The sequence below is a fragment of the Primulina huaijiensis genome, chromosome 11 (assembly GCF_012295235.1).
Source record: "Primulina huaijiensis isolate GDHJ02 chromosome 11, ASM1229523v2, whole genome shotgun sequence".
NCBI classification, from domain to species: Eukaryota; Viridiplantae; Streptophyta; class Magnoliopsida; order Lamiales; family Gesneriaceae; genus Primulina; species Primulina huaijiensis.
Genome location: NC_133316.1, coordinates 16,971,224 through 16,984,071, shown reverse-complemented (window position 1 = coordinate 16,984,071; position 12,848 = coordinate 16,971,224). Strand labels below are relative to the sequence as shown.

General features: G+C 34.3%; 1 protein-coding gene and 1 non-coding gene across 2 annotated transcripts; one reads left to right on the top strand and one right to left on the bottom strand.

The window, feature by feature from the left end:
* Positions 1 to 3,123: 3,123 nt before the first annotated feature.
* LOC140988438 (uncharacterized) lies at positions 3,124 to 3,999 on the top strand. The gene is made up of 2 exons (XM_073457450.1): positions 3,124 to 3,527; positions 3,585 to 3,999. The coding sequence occupies exons 1-2, from the start codon at positions 3,124 to 3,126 to the stop codon at positions 3,997 to 3,999; spliced, it is 819 nt and encodes a 272-aa protein (XP_073313551.1).
* On the bottom strand, positions 3,496 to 3,602 carry LOC140989088 (small nucleolar RNA R71). Its single transcript, XR_012177434.1, has one exon. It is a non-coding gene; the product is annotated as a small nucleolar RNA R71 (small nucleolar RNA).
* Positions 4,000 to 12,848: the final 8,849 nt, after the last annotated feature.

The window sequence follows — 12,848 nt, the reverse complement described above, 5'->3', positions numbered from 1 at the left end:
ATCCGATCTTACGTACATGATAAATGAGATACGTTTTGGAGTACAGCTCAAATATGAGATTTCTCACACTATTATTGGTTAAAGATCTTAAAGAATTGGTGAAATAAGATAAGTCAAATTTGATTTGCTTTAAAAATATTCAGCACAAGCACAATATGTAAATTTGTAGAAATAAAATGTTGAAATGCAAGTACTCTGATGGTTTGTTTATGGAAGTTCAAAGATTGAAAATTCTACACCCTTTTCTTCTCAAAATATATTAAGGTAGGTGTCACTAGCACACGTACAAATCACTTAGCAGGAACAATTACATCTTGAATAACTTCAACTCCATGTCCAGTGACACATCATGATGATTTAAAAGGATTATAACAAAATGCTAATGTCTAGAACACACAACAATATGAATTACAACTCACTCTACTACACGTCCAGTTCACTAATCAGGATGGTTTATGATACTCACGGAAAATTTAGGGTCCGATTCCAGCAAGTGTCACTGGTCCAGACGCAGGCTTCGAATTTGTTTTGAGCCTGAAATCACGAAGAATACCGTTAGAAGGCGGCCGGGAGGGTGTCCCGGCGTAGCCCCTCCGACGTTCAAGTCAGAGACTGAGGATATGAGGTGAGAGCAGCTAAGGGTGCTGCTGAAAAATAATATAGTGAATGGATCAATCGTACGCTCAAACCTGGTATTTATAGGAGAATACATGGGTCTTCTATAGTCCTTCCACTTGGGTTAAAGATGGGTCGGGAGTTTGGAACTGATTTTGATGGACTCATCCATAGGATATCAGTTTACTAGGAGGAAATATACAACATAAATTGCTACAAAATATTGGAATGTTAAGGGCTTGCAGCTCCGGAAACTACACGAAGAAAAATTCTGAGCGTAATGCTATCAAATCAGCAAATTGGGCAAAATGTCAGCTAGGCTTTATAATCTTTTTATATGCCTTGAATGCTCTGGATCTGAAAAAAAAACTTGGTAAATTGATGACCCAATGATATTTATTTAGCCTTCATTCCAATGGTAAAAACAAAAAACATTCTTTGATAGTAAAATCTGGCTTGGAGTACAAATTTTCCTCTTCTCATAGTGGTCGTACAACCGAAATTAAAGCTCATTAATTCCTCTGACAAACTTTGCAAAAGTTACCATTGGGTCCATGTGTCGGATTATCACTTGATAAGTATAACAAATTTTGTCTCCACGTGATAAGATGATCCTCATAATTATCTAAGAGATGTTGCAAGTTTCAAAGTAAGCATAATTAGCTTTCATATCTATGTCAAGTAAAAAATATACTCAATTAGATATCTTCAAACTATTGAGTCTTCTAAAATACTTCTATAATATGAAGCTTTTTGATGTTATTGATAGGCTCATAATAGTTGCATTTTGTGTTGTCATATCTCTCGTTGTTATCACTTTCAACGTGCTTAATTGACACATTTTTGTGTGATTTTAATGTAGGAGGAAGTTTTCTGCTCTCGCGATAAATCTAGGCTAAAAATGGTGATTTTATATCACAATTAAAGTTGTCGATATGATCTTAGTGGAAGAGTGGAGCAGAAAAATTCAGAAGATGTTTTTGGATAAGGAGTGATCACGTCTTGTGACTATTCTTCGGCTGCCTAGATAAGGAATTTTCATATCAAGGAAGATATACAAGATAGAGTTTTTTTCCCTAAAAAACTCTATATTTTTAATGGATATTTCCTAGTATCTTTTAATTTTTAGTAATTAGGTTTTATTTTGGATTATTGGGCTTTTCTTTTTTTGGACCCATTTTTTGCTTTTGATTACCTACCATTCACGTAAACAAGAGAGGCGGCTGACTCCACATTTCACTTTTGACAATCCCCTACTCTCCAACAACACATCACACGCACGCACAGTGGAAGAAGGAGAAGACATCGCACGTGAAGGCTACGCTGGAATTTTCTTCATCATCTCTTAATTAGTTTGCACTCTTTTTTCTATTGCTATTTAACTTTCATGGAGATTGTACATCAAACCATGTTAGGCTAATTTTCTTAGTCTGATTCAAGGGATAGTATACTGTTTAATTTTATCACTGTGAGGTTTTTGCACTTTAATTTATTATTCTTGTTTGCCCAAGTATTCGTTGATTTATGATTTAATTATATGAATGTTATATGTCAATTAATCTGACAATTTAATTTGATGAATGATTTTCTGATGCTAACCATGAATTCATTGATCCGTAATTGTCATGAACGATTGGTACGTGAGTAGCAATAGGTTAGATGTGTTGTCCTATCATAATATATTTAATCTAAATAAAATCGACGGAACTAGATCTTCCAATTGCAGCTATCTCGATTGTTAGATTTTAGGATTAACTGTTTTCACGAAACTAAAATGCTATCTTCAATTAATATGGAACGCTATCGTGCCCATTTGATTATTGGTAAGTTTTGACTCGATGCTGGGTTTGGTCAATTAATTTAGGAAAACGCAAGAATTTTAGCGGCTATCCCTATTATTCTAAGGTTAATTGCTTGAAATAACATGAATAAATGATTGGTTAACCGATGAACAGTGAGATAATTAAATAGTAGAACGCCCTTGAATCAGTATTTTCTCATAATAAATTCTTCACTTTGTTCTCGTCGATTAATTTTAAATTCTAAATTCAGTATCTTTTGCTTGGTAATTTTAGTTTAGGTTATTTTATTTAGTAATTATCAAAACAAATCCTCTTTTTAATTTTATTATCAAAAGAAATAAATCTATCGTTCCATGTGGATTCGACCCTACTCACCATTATACTCATTTTTATTTAAAAGAGTAGGAAAAAATTTGGTGGTCAACGACAGCACACCAAATTTTGGCGTCGTTGCCGGGGAGCGGTGCAAGGTTAATTTCTTTTGATTTTTTTATTTATTTTTTTATGCATCGTTCTTCTCGTACAGGTGGACTCGAATACAATCCGGAAATCGAGAAGACAGCTAAGAGATTGAGAAAAAGAAGCAAGACTAAGGCGTGAAAAGCAACCATCATCATCATCTCCAGATTTGAACCCATCATTAGACTCCAACGATACAGAAAGAGAATCTGACATTGATCTTGAGATTGAAAGTGACCAAGAAGAAATGGCAGGACAAGCTCAAAGAACACTCAGGGAGTTAGCTAATCCTAATGTTATTCAACAACCATTATGCATTCAATTTCCTACTACTGATGCTACCTTCGAATTAAAATCTGGCTTGATTCATTTATTGCCTACTTTTCGTGGTCTTGCAGGTGAAGATCCCCATAAACATCTGAAAGAGTTTCATATTGTTTGCACAGCCATGAAACCACAAGGGATCACAGAGGAACAAATTTCACTGCGAGCTTTTCCATTCTCTTTAGCCGACAAGGCTAAGGATTGGCTCTATTACTTGCCCTCTGGGACGATCACGACTTGGGATAATATGAAACAACAATTTTTGGAGAAGTTCTTCCCAGCTTCGCGAGCAGCAAACATCAGGAAGGACATTTGTGGGATTAGACAGTTACAATGAGAGACATTATATGAATATTGGGAGAGATTTAAGCAATTATGTGCCAGTTGCCCTCAACATCAGATTCCAGAACAGCTCCTAGTCCAATATTTCTACGAGGGTCTATCACTTTTTGATAGGAACATGATTGATGCTGCAAGTGGAGGTGCATTGGTAAACAAAACACCTCAAGAGGCACGAGCTCTAATTTCCAACACGGCTGCCAATGCACAACAATTCAGTACTAGGCAAGACAACCCTCCACGACAAGTCAATGAGGTAAGTGTTACTCCTATCGATCAAAAGTTAGATTCTTTGACATCTCTTTTGGAAAAGTTGGTTGCAGGACAGGTGCAACAGGTAAAAACTTGTGGTGTATGTGCTATGGTGGGACATCCTACAGATATGTGTCCGTCACTACAGGAAGAACACACGCAACAAGCCAATGCGATTGGTGGATTTCCTGGGGAGCCCCAGCGGTGATATGACCCATATTCTAATAGCTACAATCCAGGATGGAGGGATCACCCAAATTTCAGCTATAAGAATCAAGGAGGCCAACAAGAATATCCACAACAAAATTGGAACAAGCAACACACACCAGAACAAGCATCCAACTTAGGTATGTCTCTAGACGAAATTGTAAAGGCCTTAGCTGAAAACACTCAAAAATTTCAACAGGAAACGAGGGCCAGCATTCAGAATCTAGGAACCCAGATCACTCAGATCGCTACATCAGTTAGCAAGTTGGAAGCTCAAAATCCTAGAAAACTACCGTCGCAAACGGTGGTTAATCCAAAAGAAAATGCAAGTGCCATGGTATTGAGGAGTGGGAAGGAGATTGACCAAAAGAACACTTCAACAACAAAGGATACTGAAAAAAAAAGCACAACTGAAGAGATCGAAGGAGAATCTGAGAAACAACCAAAGGTAAATTCTAAGTCTTTCTCATCTACTATTTCTAATGCGGTTGTTCCTCCATTTCCTTCCAGGTTGGAAAAATCCAAAAAAATGGACTACGAGAAAGAAGTGTTGGAAACCTTTAGAAAGGTGGAGATCAACATTCCTCTTATAGATTCCATCAAACAAATTCCAAGGTATGCTAAATTTTTAAAGGATTTGTGCACTAACAAGAGGAGGTTGAAAAGTGATGAAAAAGTAAACGTGGGGGAAAGTGTGTCCGCGGTAATTAAGAAGTCACTGCCAAACAAATGCAAGGATCCAGGTATGTTTACAATGCCTTGTGTTATTGGAAATCTGAAAATTAAGCGTGCCATGCTAGACTTAGGTGCATCCATTAATGTCATGCCCTATTAAATATACTGTGCTCTGAATTTGGGTCCTTTAAAAGAAACTAGAGTGGTGATTCAATTAGCTGACAGATCTAATGCTTATCCAGAAGGAGTTGTGGAGGATGTTCTGGTACAGGTTAAAGAATTGATATTTCCTGCAGATTTCTACATATTGCGAATGGAAGAAGACTCCACTGCGATTTCAGCTCCGATTCTATTGTGGAGACCTCTCATGAAAACTGCTATAACCAAGATTGATGTGGAAGAGGGTACTCTTTCCGTCGAATTCGACGGGGAGATTGTGAAATTTAGTATTTTTGATGCTATGAAATACCCAAATGAAAACCACTCTATATGTTCAATTGATATTGTTGATTCAATTGTGCAGGAATGTTTTGAGGAGACATATGAGATTAACAGTTTTCACATGCAGGCACAGTTGGATGTGGAAAGAGAGATAGCTGAAGCTTGGGAAATTTCGGAAACTGATGAGGATTCACAAACTATGGTTCCAAATTTAGAAACTGAAATATTAATTCCTCCCAAGAAATTGCTACCCTCTGTTTTGCAGGCACCCAAATTGGAATTGAAAGATTTGCCAGATCATTTGAAGTATATCTATCTGGGAGACAATGAAACTTTGCCTGTGATCATCTCGAAAAGGGTAACTGAAGAGCAAGAAGAGAGATTAACCACAATTCTCAGAGAACATAAGACCGCCGCAATTGGCTGGACATTGGCGGACATCAAAGGCATAAACCCTTCCATTTGCATGCATAGAATTCGTTTAGAGGATGATGCCAAATCGGTAAGAGAATTCCAAAGAAAACTGAATCCGGTAATGAAAGAAGTGGTAATGAAAGAGATTCTAAAGCTTTTAGATGAAGGCATAATCTATCCTATTTCGGATAGAAAATGGGTGAGTCCGATCCATGTCGTACCAAAGAAAACAGGTATCACTGTGGTAAGAAATCAAAATGATGAATTGGTACCGACAAGAGTGCAAAATGGTTGGCGTATGGTTATTGACTTTCGAAAGCTTAAGTTAGCTACTAGAAAGGATCATTTTCCTTTGCCCTTTATTGATCAAACATTGGAAAGACTAGCTGGAAAAACTTATTTTTGTTTTCTTGATGGATTTTCAGGTTATTACCAGATAGTCATTGCTCATGAGGATCAGGAGAAGACAACCTTTACATGTCTCTTTGGAACATTTGCCTACAGACGTATGCCTTTTGGACTTTGTAATGCTCCAGGTATGTTTCAAAGGTGCATGCTTAGTATTTTTTCAGAGTATATTGAGAACTGTATTGAGGTATTTATGGATGATTTCACTGTCTATGGAGATTCATTTGACAATTGTTTGAGTCACTTGTCCAAGATTTTGAAAAGGTGAATGGAAACCAATCTGGTTTTGAATTATGAAAAGTGTCATTTTATAGTGACCGAAGGCATTGTGTTAGGACATGTGGTCTCTTCTAGGGGTATTGAGGTTGATAAAGCAAATGTTGATTTAATCACAAATTTACCCCACCCCACTAATGTTAAGGAAGTTCGAGGTTTTCTTGGACATGCAGGTTTTTACCGCAGGTTCATTAAGGATTTCTCAAAGATTGCTCTACCGATGTCCAAGTTGCTCCAAAAAGATGTACCTTTCAAGTTTGGAGAAGATTGCAAGGAGGCTTTTAACAAGCTAAAAATCATGTTGACCATAGCACCTATTATCCAACCACCTGACTGGAATTTGCCCTTTGAAATCATGTGTGATGCGAGTCTATGAAAAAACTGATGTTTTCTTTGTGTGCAACTTATTTTGCATTCTTACTGCTACATTTATGGGAAGTTGCTCTTGATGATGTGTTGAAATGAAAAATGTATGGGGTCTAGCACACATACCATTTTCTTTTGGTGAGCTTTGAGCCTATGAGCAAACACTATATCATGCTCCATTTTATTTTATTGTGTGTTGGTCAAGCATTGTTAATTTTTCTAGAACTTGCATTGTTATACATGTCTTTGTTGATACCTTGTGATGGATTAGGTGCATAAACAAAGTAAAGGGCATTAGGTTCAAACCTTTTTTTTTCACATCATCAGTGCCGTTCTTTTTGAGCCTACCCTGATTCAATTACCCCTAGTGAGCCAAGTTCGAGCCTGAGCCTATTTGTTGGAAAATAGCCACATTACAAGCCATGATAAATCCCTTTTGTTGGTTATTCCTCTATTTGAATCTTGAATTGGAGAATCGTACAAACTTTTCGCATTTAGCATCGCTTTGAGCTAAGAAAGTGCAAATTGTTGAGATCGAGTGATTAATCCTCGAAATCGTTGTCTCGAAAAATGAAAAAAAAAAGAAAAAAATATATTTATAATGAAAAGAAAATGAAAAAAAAGGGAGTGAGAGGGAAAACAAAGAGCAACGAAGAAGAAATAAAAAAAAACAAAACAAAAAAAAGGCTCTTGGATTTTATAATGAGATTGAAGATGTTATTATTTGGATGCAATTGTCTTTGTGAAAAGTGCGTATGATTTCTTCAATTCCGTAAACTCATTGTGCCTTATAATCTTTTTATATGCTTTGAATGTTCTTGATCTAAAAAAAACTTGGTAAATTGATGACCCAATGATATTTATTTAGCCTTCATTCCAATGGTAAAAACAAAAAACATTCTTTGATAGTAAAATCTGGCTTGGAGTACAAATTTTCCTCTTCTCATAGTGGTCGTACAACCGAAATTAAAGCTCATTAATTCCTCTGACAAACTTTGCAAAAATTACCATTGCGTCAATGTGTTGGATTATCACTTGATAAGTATAATAAATTTTGTCTCCACGTGATAAGATGATCCTCATAATTATCTAAGAGATGTTGCAAGTCTCAAAGTAAGCATAATTAGATTTCATATCTATGTTAAGTAAAAAATATACTCAATTAGATATCTTCAAACTATTGAATCTTCTAAAATACTTCTATAATATGAAGCTTTTTGATGTTATTGATAGGCTCATAATAGTTACATTTTGTGTTGTCATATCTCTCGTTGTTATCACTTCCAACATGCTTAATTGACACATTTTTGTGTGATTTTAATGTATGAGGAAGTTTCCTGCTCTCGCGATAAATCTAGGCTAAAAATGGTGATTTTATATTACAATTAAAGTTGTTGATATGATCTTAGTGGAAGAGTGGAACAGAAAAATTCAGAAGATGTTTTTGGACAAGGCGTGATCACGCCTTGTGACTATTCTTCGACTGCCTAGATAAGGAATTTTCATATCAAGGAAGATATACAAGATAAAGTTTTTTTTCCCTAAAAAACTCTATATTTTTAATAGATATTTCCTAGTATCTTTTAATTTTTAGTAATTAGGTTTTATTTTGGATTATTGGGCTTTTCTTTTTTTGGACCCATTTTTTGCTTTTGATTACCTACCATTCACGTAAACAAGAGAGGCGGCTGACTCCACAATTCACTTTTGACAATTCCCTACTCTCCAACAACACATCACACGCACGCACAGTGGAAGAAGGAGAAGACATCGCACGTGAAGGCTACGCTGGAATTTTCTTCATCATCTTTAAATTAGTTTGCACTCTTTTTTCTATTGTTATTTAACTTTCATGGAGATTGTACATCAAACCATGTTAGGCTAATTTTCTTAGTTTGATTCAAGGGATAGTATACTGTTTAATTTTATCACTGTGAGGTTTTGCATTTTAATTTATTATTCTTGTTTGCCCAAGTATTCGTTGATTTATGATTTAATTATATGAATGTTATATGTCAATTAATCTGACAATTTAATTTGATGTATGATTTTCTGATGCTAACCATGAATTCAGTGATCCGTAATTGTCATGAACGCTTGGTACGTGAGTAGCAATAGGTTAGATGTGTTGTGCTATTATAATATTTTTAATCTAAATAAAATCGACGGAACTAGATCTTCAAATTGCAGCTATCTCGATTGTTAGATTTTAGGATTAACTGTTTTCACGAAACTAAAATGCTATCTTTAATTAATATGGAACGCTATCGTGCCCAGTTGATTATTGGTAAGTTTTGACTGGATGCTGGGTTTGATCAATTAATTTAGGAAAACGCAAGAATTTTAGCGGATATCCCTATTATTCTAAGGTTAATTGCTTAAAATAACATGAATAAATGATTGGTTAACCGATGAACAGTGAGATAATTAAATAGTAGAACGCCCTTGAATCATTATTTTCTCATAATAAATTCTTCACTTTGTTCTCGTCGATTAATTTTAAATTCTAAATTTAGTATCTTTTGCTTGGTAATTTTAGTTTAGGTTATTTTATTTAGTAATTATCAAAACAAATCCCCTTTTTAATTTTATTGTCAAAAGAAATAAATCTACCGTTCCATGTGGATTCGACTCTACTCACCATTACACTCGTTTTTATTTAAAAGAGTAGGAAAAAATTTGGTGGTCAACGACAGCACACCAATTATGATCTGGTAATCTGGTCTATCTTGAGAGATCCTCAACTTGTCATAAGAAACAGTTCTCTGATCTAATTCTCGCCAAAAAAATCTTGATCTACTGAATTCTTTATAAAATTTAACTGATTATGTCACTAGTCTGTGATCTGATGAGATTATAGTGCGTGAAATATACATCCAGAGTAGATAGGTGTGTTTTTTGAAAATTAGGCTCCCTAGTTTCACACTCTTATCATGATTAGATTTATCCTATCAGAAAAGAATCCTTACCATCTATAATCAAAGAGTTGATGCATAAAATGAAGCTAATTAGAGTGATCCTGAATAAGAGACATACATTGTCCTGAATCACAAAAAATTATGAACCTACAACTAGTTATATCCCTAAATCATTTATGGTGATTCAGTCTAACATAGTGATAGTGATTCTGATTGTGGAATTGATAGATAAGCTATCAAAGCAAAAAAGAGAAGAAAGATGATATGTTCACAGATATCTACACTTGAAGAGTTATATTCACTAAAAAATCGGAATAGTTGGATCCATGCTCGAGCATATTATATTCAAGGATATGATTAATTTTCTCATGCACAAAACATGCACTCGACACACACATTGCACATGCCTGAAACACATGCACATGACCAAATGAACGACAAAAACTCCACAATTTTCATTAAAAAAACGTATGAAATATGTTAACATACGATCAAACACACACATGTATTCAATCGCTGTGTTAAAGAAAACAATCACATTTGTCTTTGATATTTAAGTTGAGATGGTTTGAAATGTCATTGGGGATTGGAAAATTCCATGAGAACCCTTTGATTCAGACAAGAACGATTTTGGGTCGAAATTTTCTCTTCCTTTTCCCTAGACCAAGCAGTCGATCCCATTCTATCTTTCTCCTGTTATATATAATAGTACATCGACGCACGCATTACGTGCTTGTATAATATTTTTTATAATTCATATGGTTTATATTTAAATGAGGATCAAAATGTAATTATAAGAAATAGTGAGTGACTAAACCATAATTTTGATATATGAATTAAAAAATAAATAAATAAATAAAAGAGAAAAAGAATAAAGTAGAAATCGAACCTACAACTTGAAGTTTAAAATACAAAAGATCAATCCACTAAGCTACATGTGGCTTGTATTAAATTTTTAACTTTATTAATATATAATTAATAAAACAGGCTATGACACCAAAAATTAGTTACTCTAAAGATCTCACATTTAATAATATAATAATATAGATTTTTTTGAAAGACTTGTGTCTTTGTGTGTGTGGGATAGCTTAAATAAAAAGTTTGAAGGTAAATTTAAAAAGTGGGATTTTAAATATAAGGCAAAAAAACCGAAAGTAAATTGTCTCCACTCTAAATTTAGACTTTTGAGTGAAGAAATTTAAATAAAAGCCAAAAAACTTTGAAATGAAGGCATTAAAAATAATTAATTGGCTATGTCTTATAATAAAGAGTAGGTCTCTTGTGAGACGGTCTCACGAATCTTTATCTGTGAGACGGGTCAACCCTATCGATATTCACAATAAAAAGTAATACTCTTATCATAAAAAGTAATGTTTTTTCATGGATGATCCAAATAAGAGACTCGTCTCACAAAATACGACCCGTGAGACCATTTCACACAAGTTTTTGTCTATAATAAAAGTATAGAATAGAGAGAGATCATTTTCTGATATCAACAAATGAGATACAAGTAACTAGAATTTTGTCAACCTAACTTCCATAAATCAAATCAAGGGATTCCTAATCAAATAACAATATAATCAAAACAAGAATTTGAAACATAAACGCCTATTTGGTAATTAGCTAATGATTTATAATTTATTATCAACATTCTCCCTCAACTTGGGTGATATATGTTGTTCATACCCGGCTTGAAACTTAGGTCGTCAAAGATAGAATGATAAAAGGACTTTGTAAGATCTTTGTGAGTTGCATGAGTGTGGAAAAGCAGCTGAGTTCAATGAATTTCTTCTCGGTCTTTTAGCTTATGACCTGTCAATCCACTTCAATGTGCTTAGTCCGATCATGTCGACTCTAATTTTGGCTATACTTATGGTTACTTGATTGTCACCCAAACTGATTGATTCTCATCTAACTACGATTTATCGATCAATCTTTTCAGCCACATTCCTTTGCATATACCAAGTGACGATGCTCGACATTTTGTTCCAATATCGGGGTGTATGTGAGAAAGATAGATTAGTTTCCAATGAACCTTAGGTATCTTATTTTTTAACTAACGAACAATTGTTTCTTGCCTCAAGCTTTGCATTTGCATCCATCTTTGTCTCTACAAGTTTACTCCAAAACATTACTGTTTTCTTTAAGATATCAATCATGTACTTCCTTTGAGATATAGAAATACCAAGAGATGATATTTCTATTTCCAATCCCAGAAAGTATTTAAGATGTACGAGATCTTTCGTTTCAAGTTCTTTTTAGAGTAGGACTTTCACACGCATCATCTCTTCGTCGTTATCTCCTGTGAGGACAATATAATAAACAAAGACAATGAGAATTGAGATCTTTATTTCTTCAGTGTGTTTGAAAAACATGGAGTGATCAGATTGACCATGTGTGTATCATTCCCTTTCAAAACATTTCAGGATCAATGGAACAAGACCTGGGTGATTTCTTTAAGCCATACAATGATTTTCTTAATTTTCACACTTTATTAGTTGTGGATAATGTCTCAAATCTAGTTGGAATATCTATGTAAATTTCCTCCTTGAGATCTTCATTGAGGAGTGCATTTTTTTCCATCAAGCTGATATAAAGGCTAGTCCAAATTAGCAGCAACAGAGAGAAGAACTCGGATAGTATTCAATCTTGCCACAATCGCAAAAGTTTCTTGGTAGTCAATACCACAAAATTGGGTGTACCCTTTTGCAACCAACCATCATCCGTGTCGTTCTACACTTCTAATCAGCTTTATGTTTAACAGAAAAAATCCATATGCATCCTTTTCCAAGAGGAAGATCAGTGATAAGCCATGTATTGTTTTACTCAAGGGCGTATATCTCATCAAGAGTAGCAGCTTTCCATTTTGGATCTTGCAGGGCAATCTCTGTAGTTAATGGGATTTGTAATTTATTTAATCTGGACACAAAACCTCGATATGTAGGTGGTAAAATGTTAAAAAGAGACAATTTACATATAAGATGTATACAAGATATAGCTCCTTTTCTTAATGCAATAGGCCTATCATCAGGGCCATTATCATCATTTGAAGGAGAATTGCATTCAAGATCAGCAATACCTTGAGTATTTTTTATATAAACATAAGACATATTATTTTTTCTTATTTTGCCCATGTAATTGTATTTTGGTTTACAAAAAATATCCACCTATTTTTTGAGATTATTTTGAAATATATATAGACCAACGACAAAGTGTAAAACTTTACTCATTGTCCATATTTTTTATAATATGTGATATAATATAATAATACAATATAACATACAGATAGATTAGTATAATATTTGGTCAATTTAATATAAAAAAAAAAAAAAGGCACACACACATTCATATT

Bases quoted from the DNA above. Each gene is read 5' to 3' on its own strand.
- LOC140988438 (XM_073457450.1), top strand. From the start codon at position 3,124: ATGGCAGGACAAGCTCAAAGAACACTCAGGGAGTTAGCTAATCCTAAT. The intron at 3,528-3,584 runs GTTACAATGAGA...ATTATGTGCCAG, and splicing joins GACATTTGTGGGATTAGACA to TTGCCCTCAACATCAGATTC.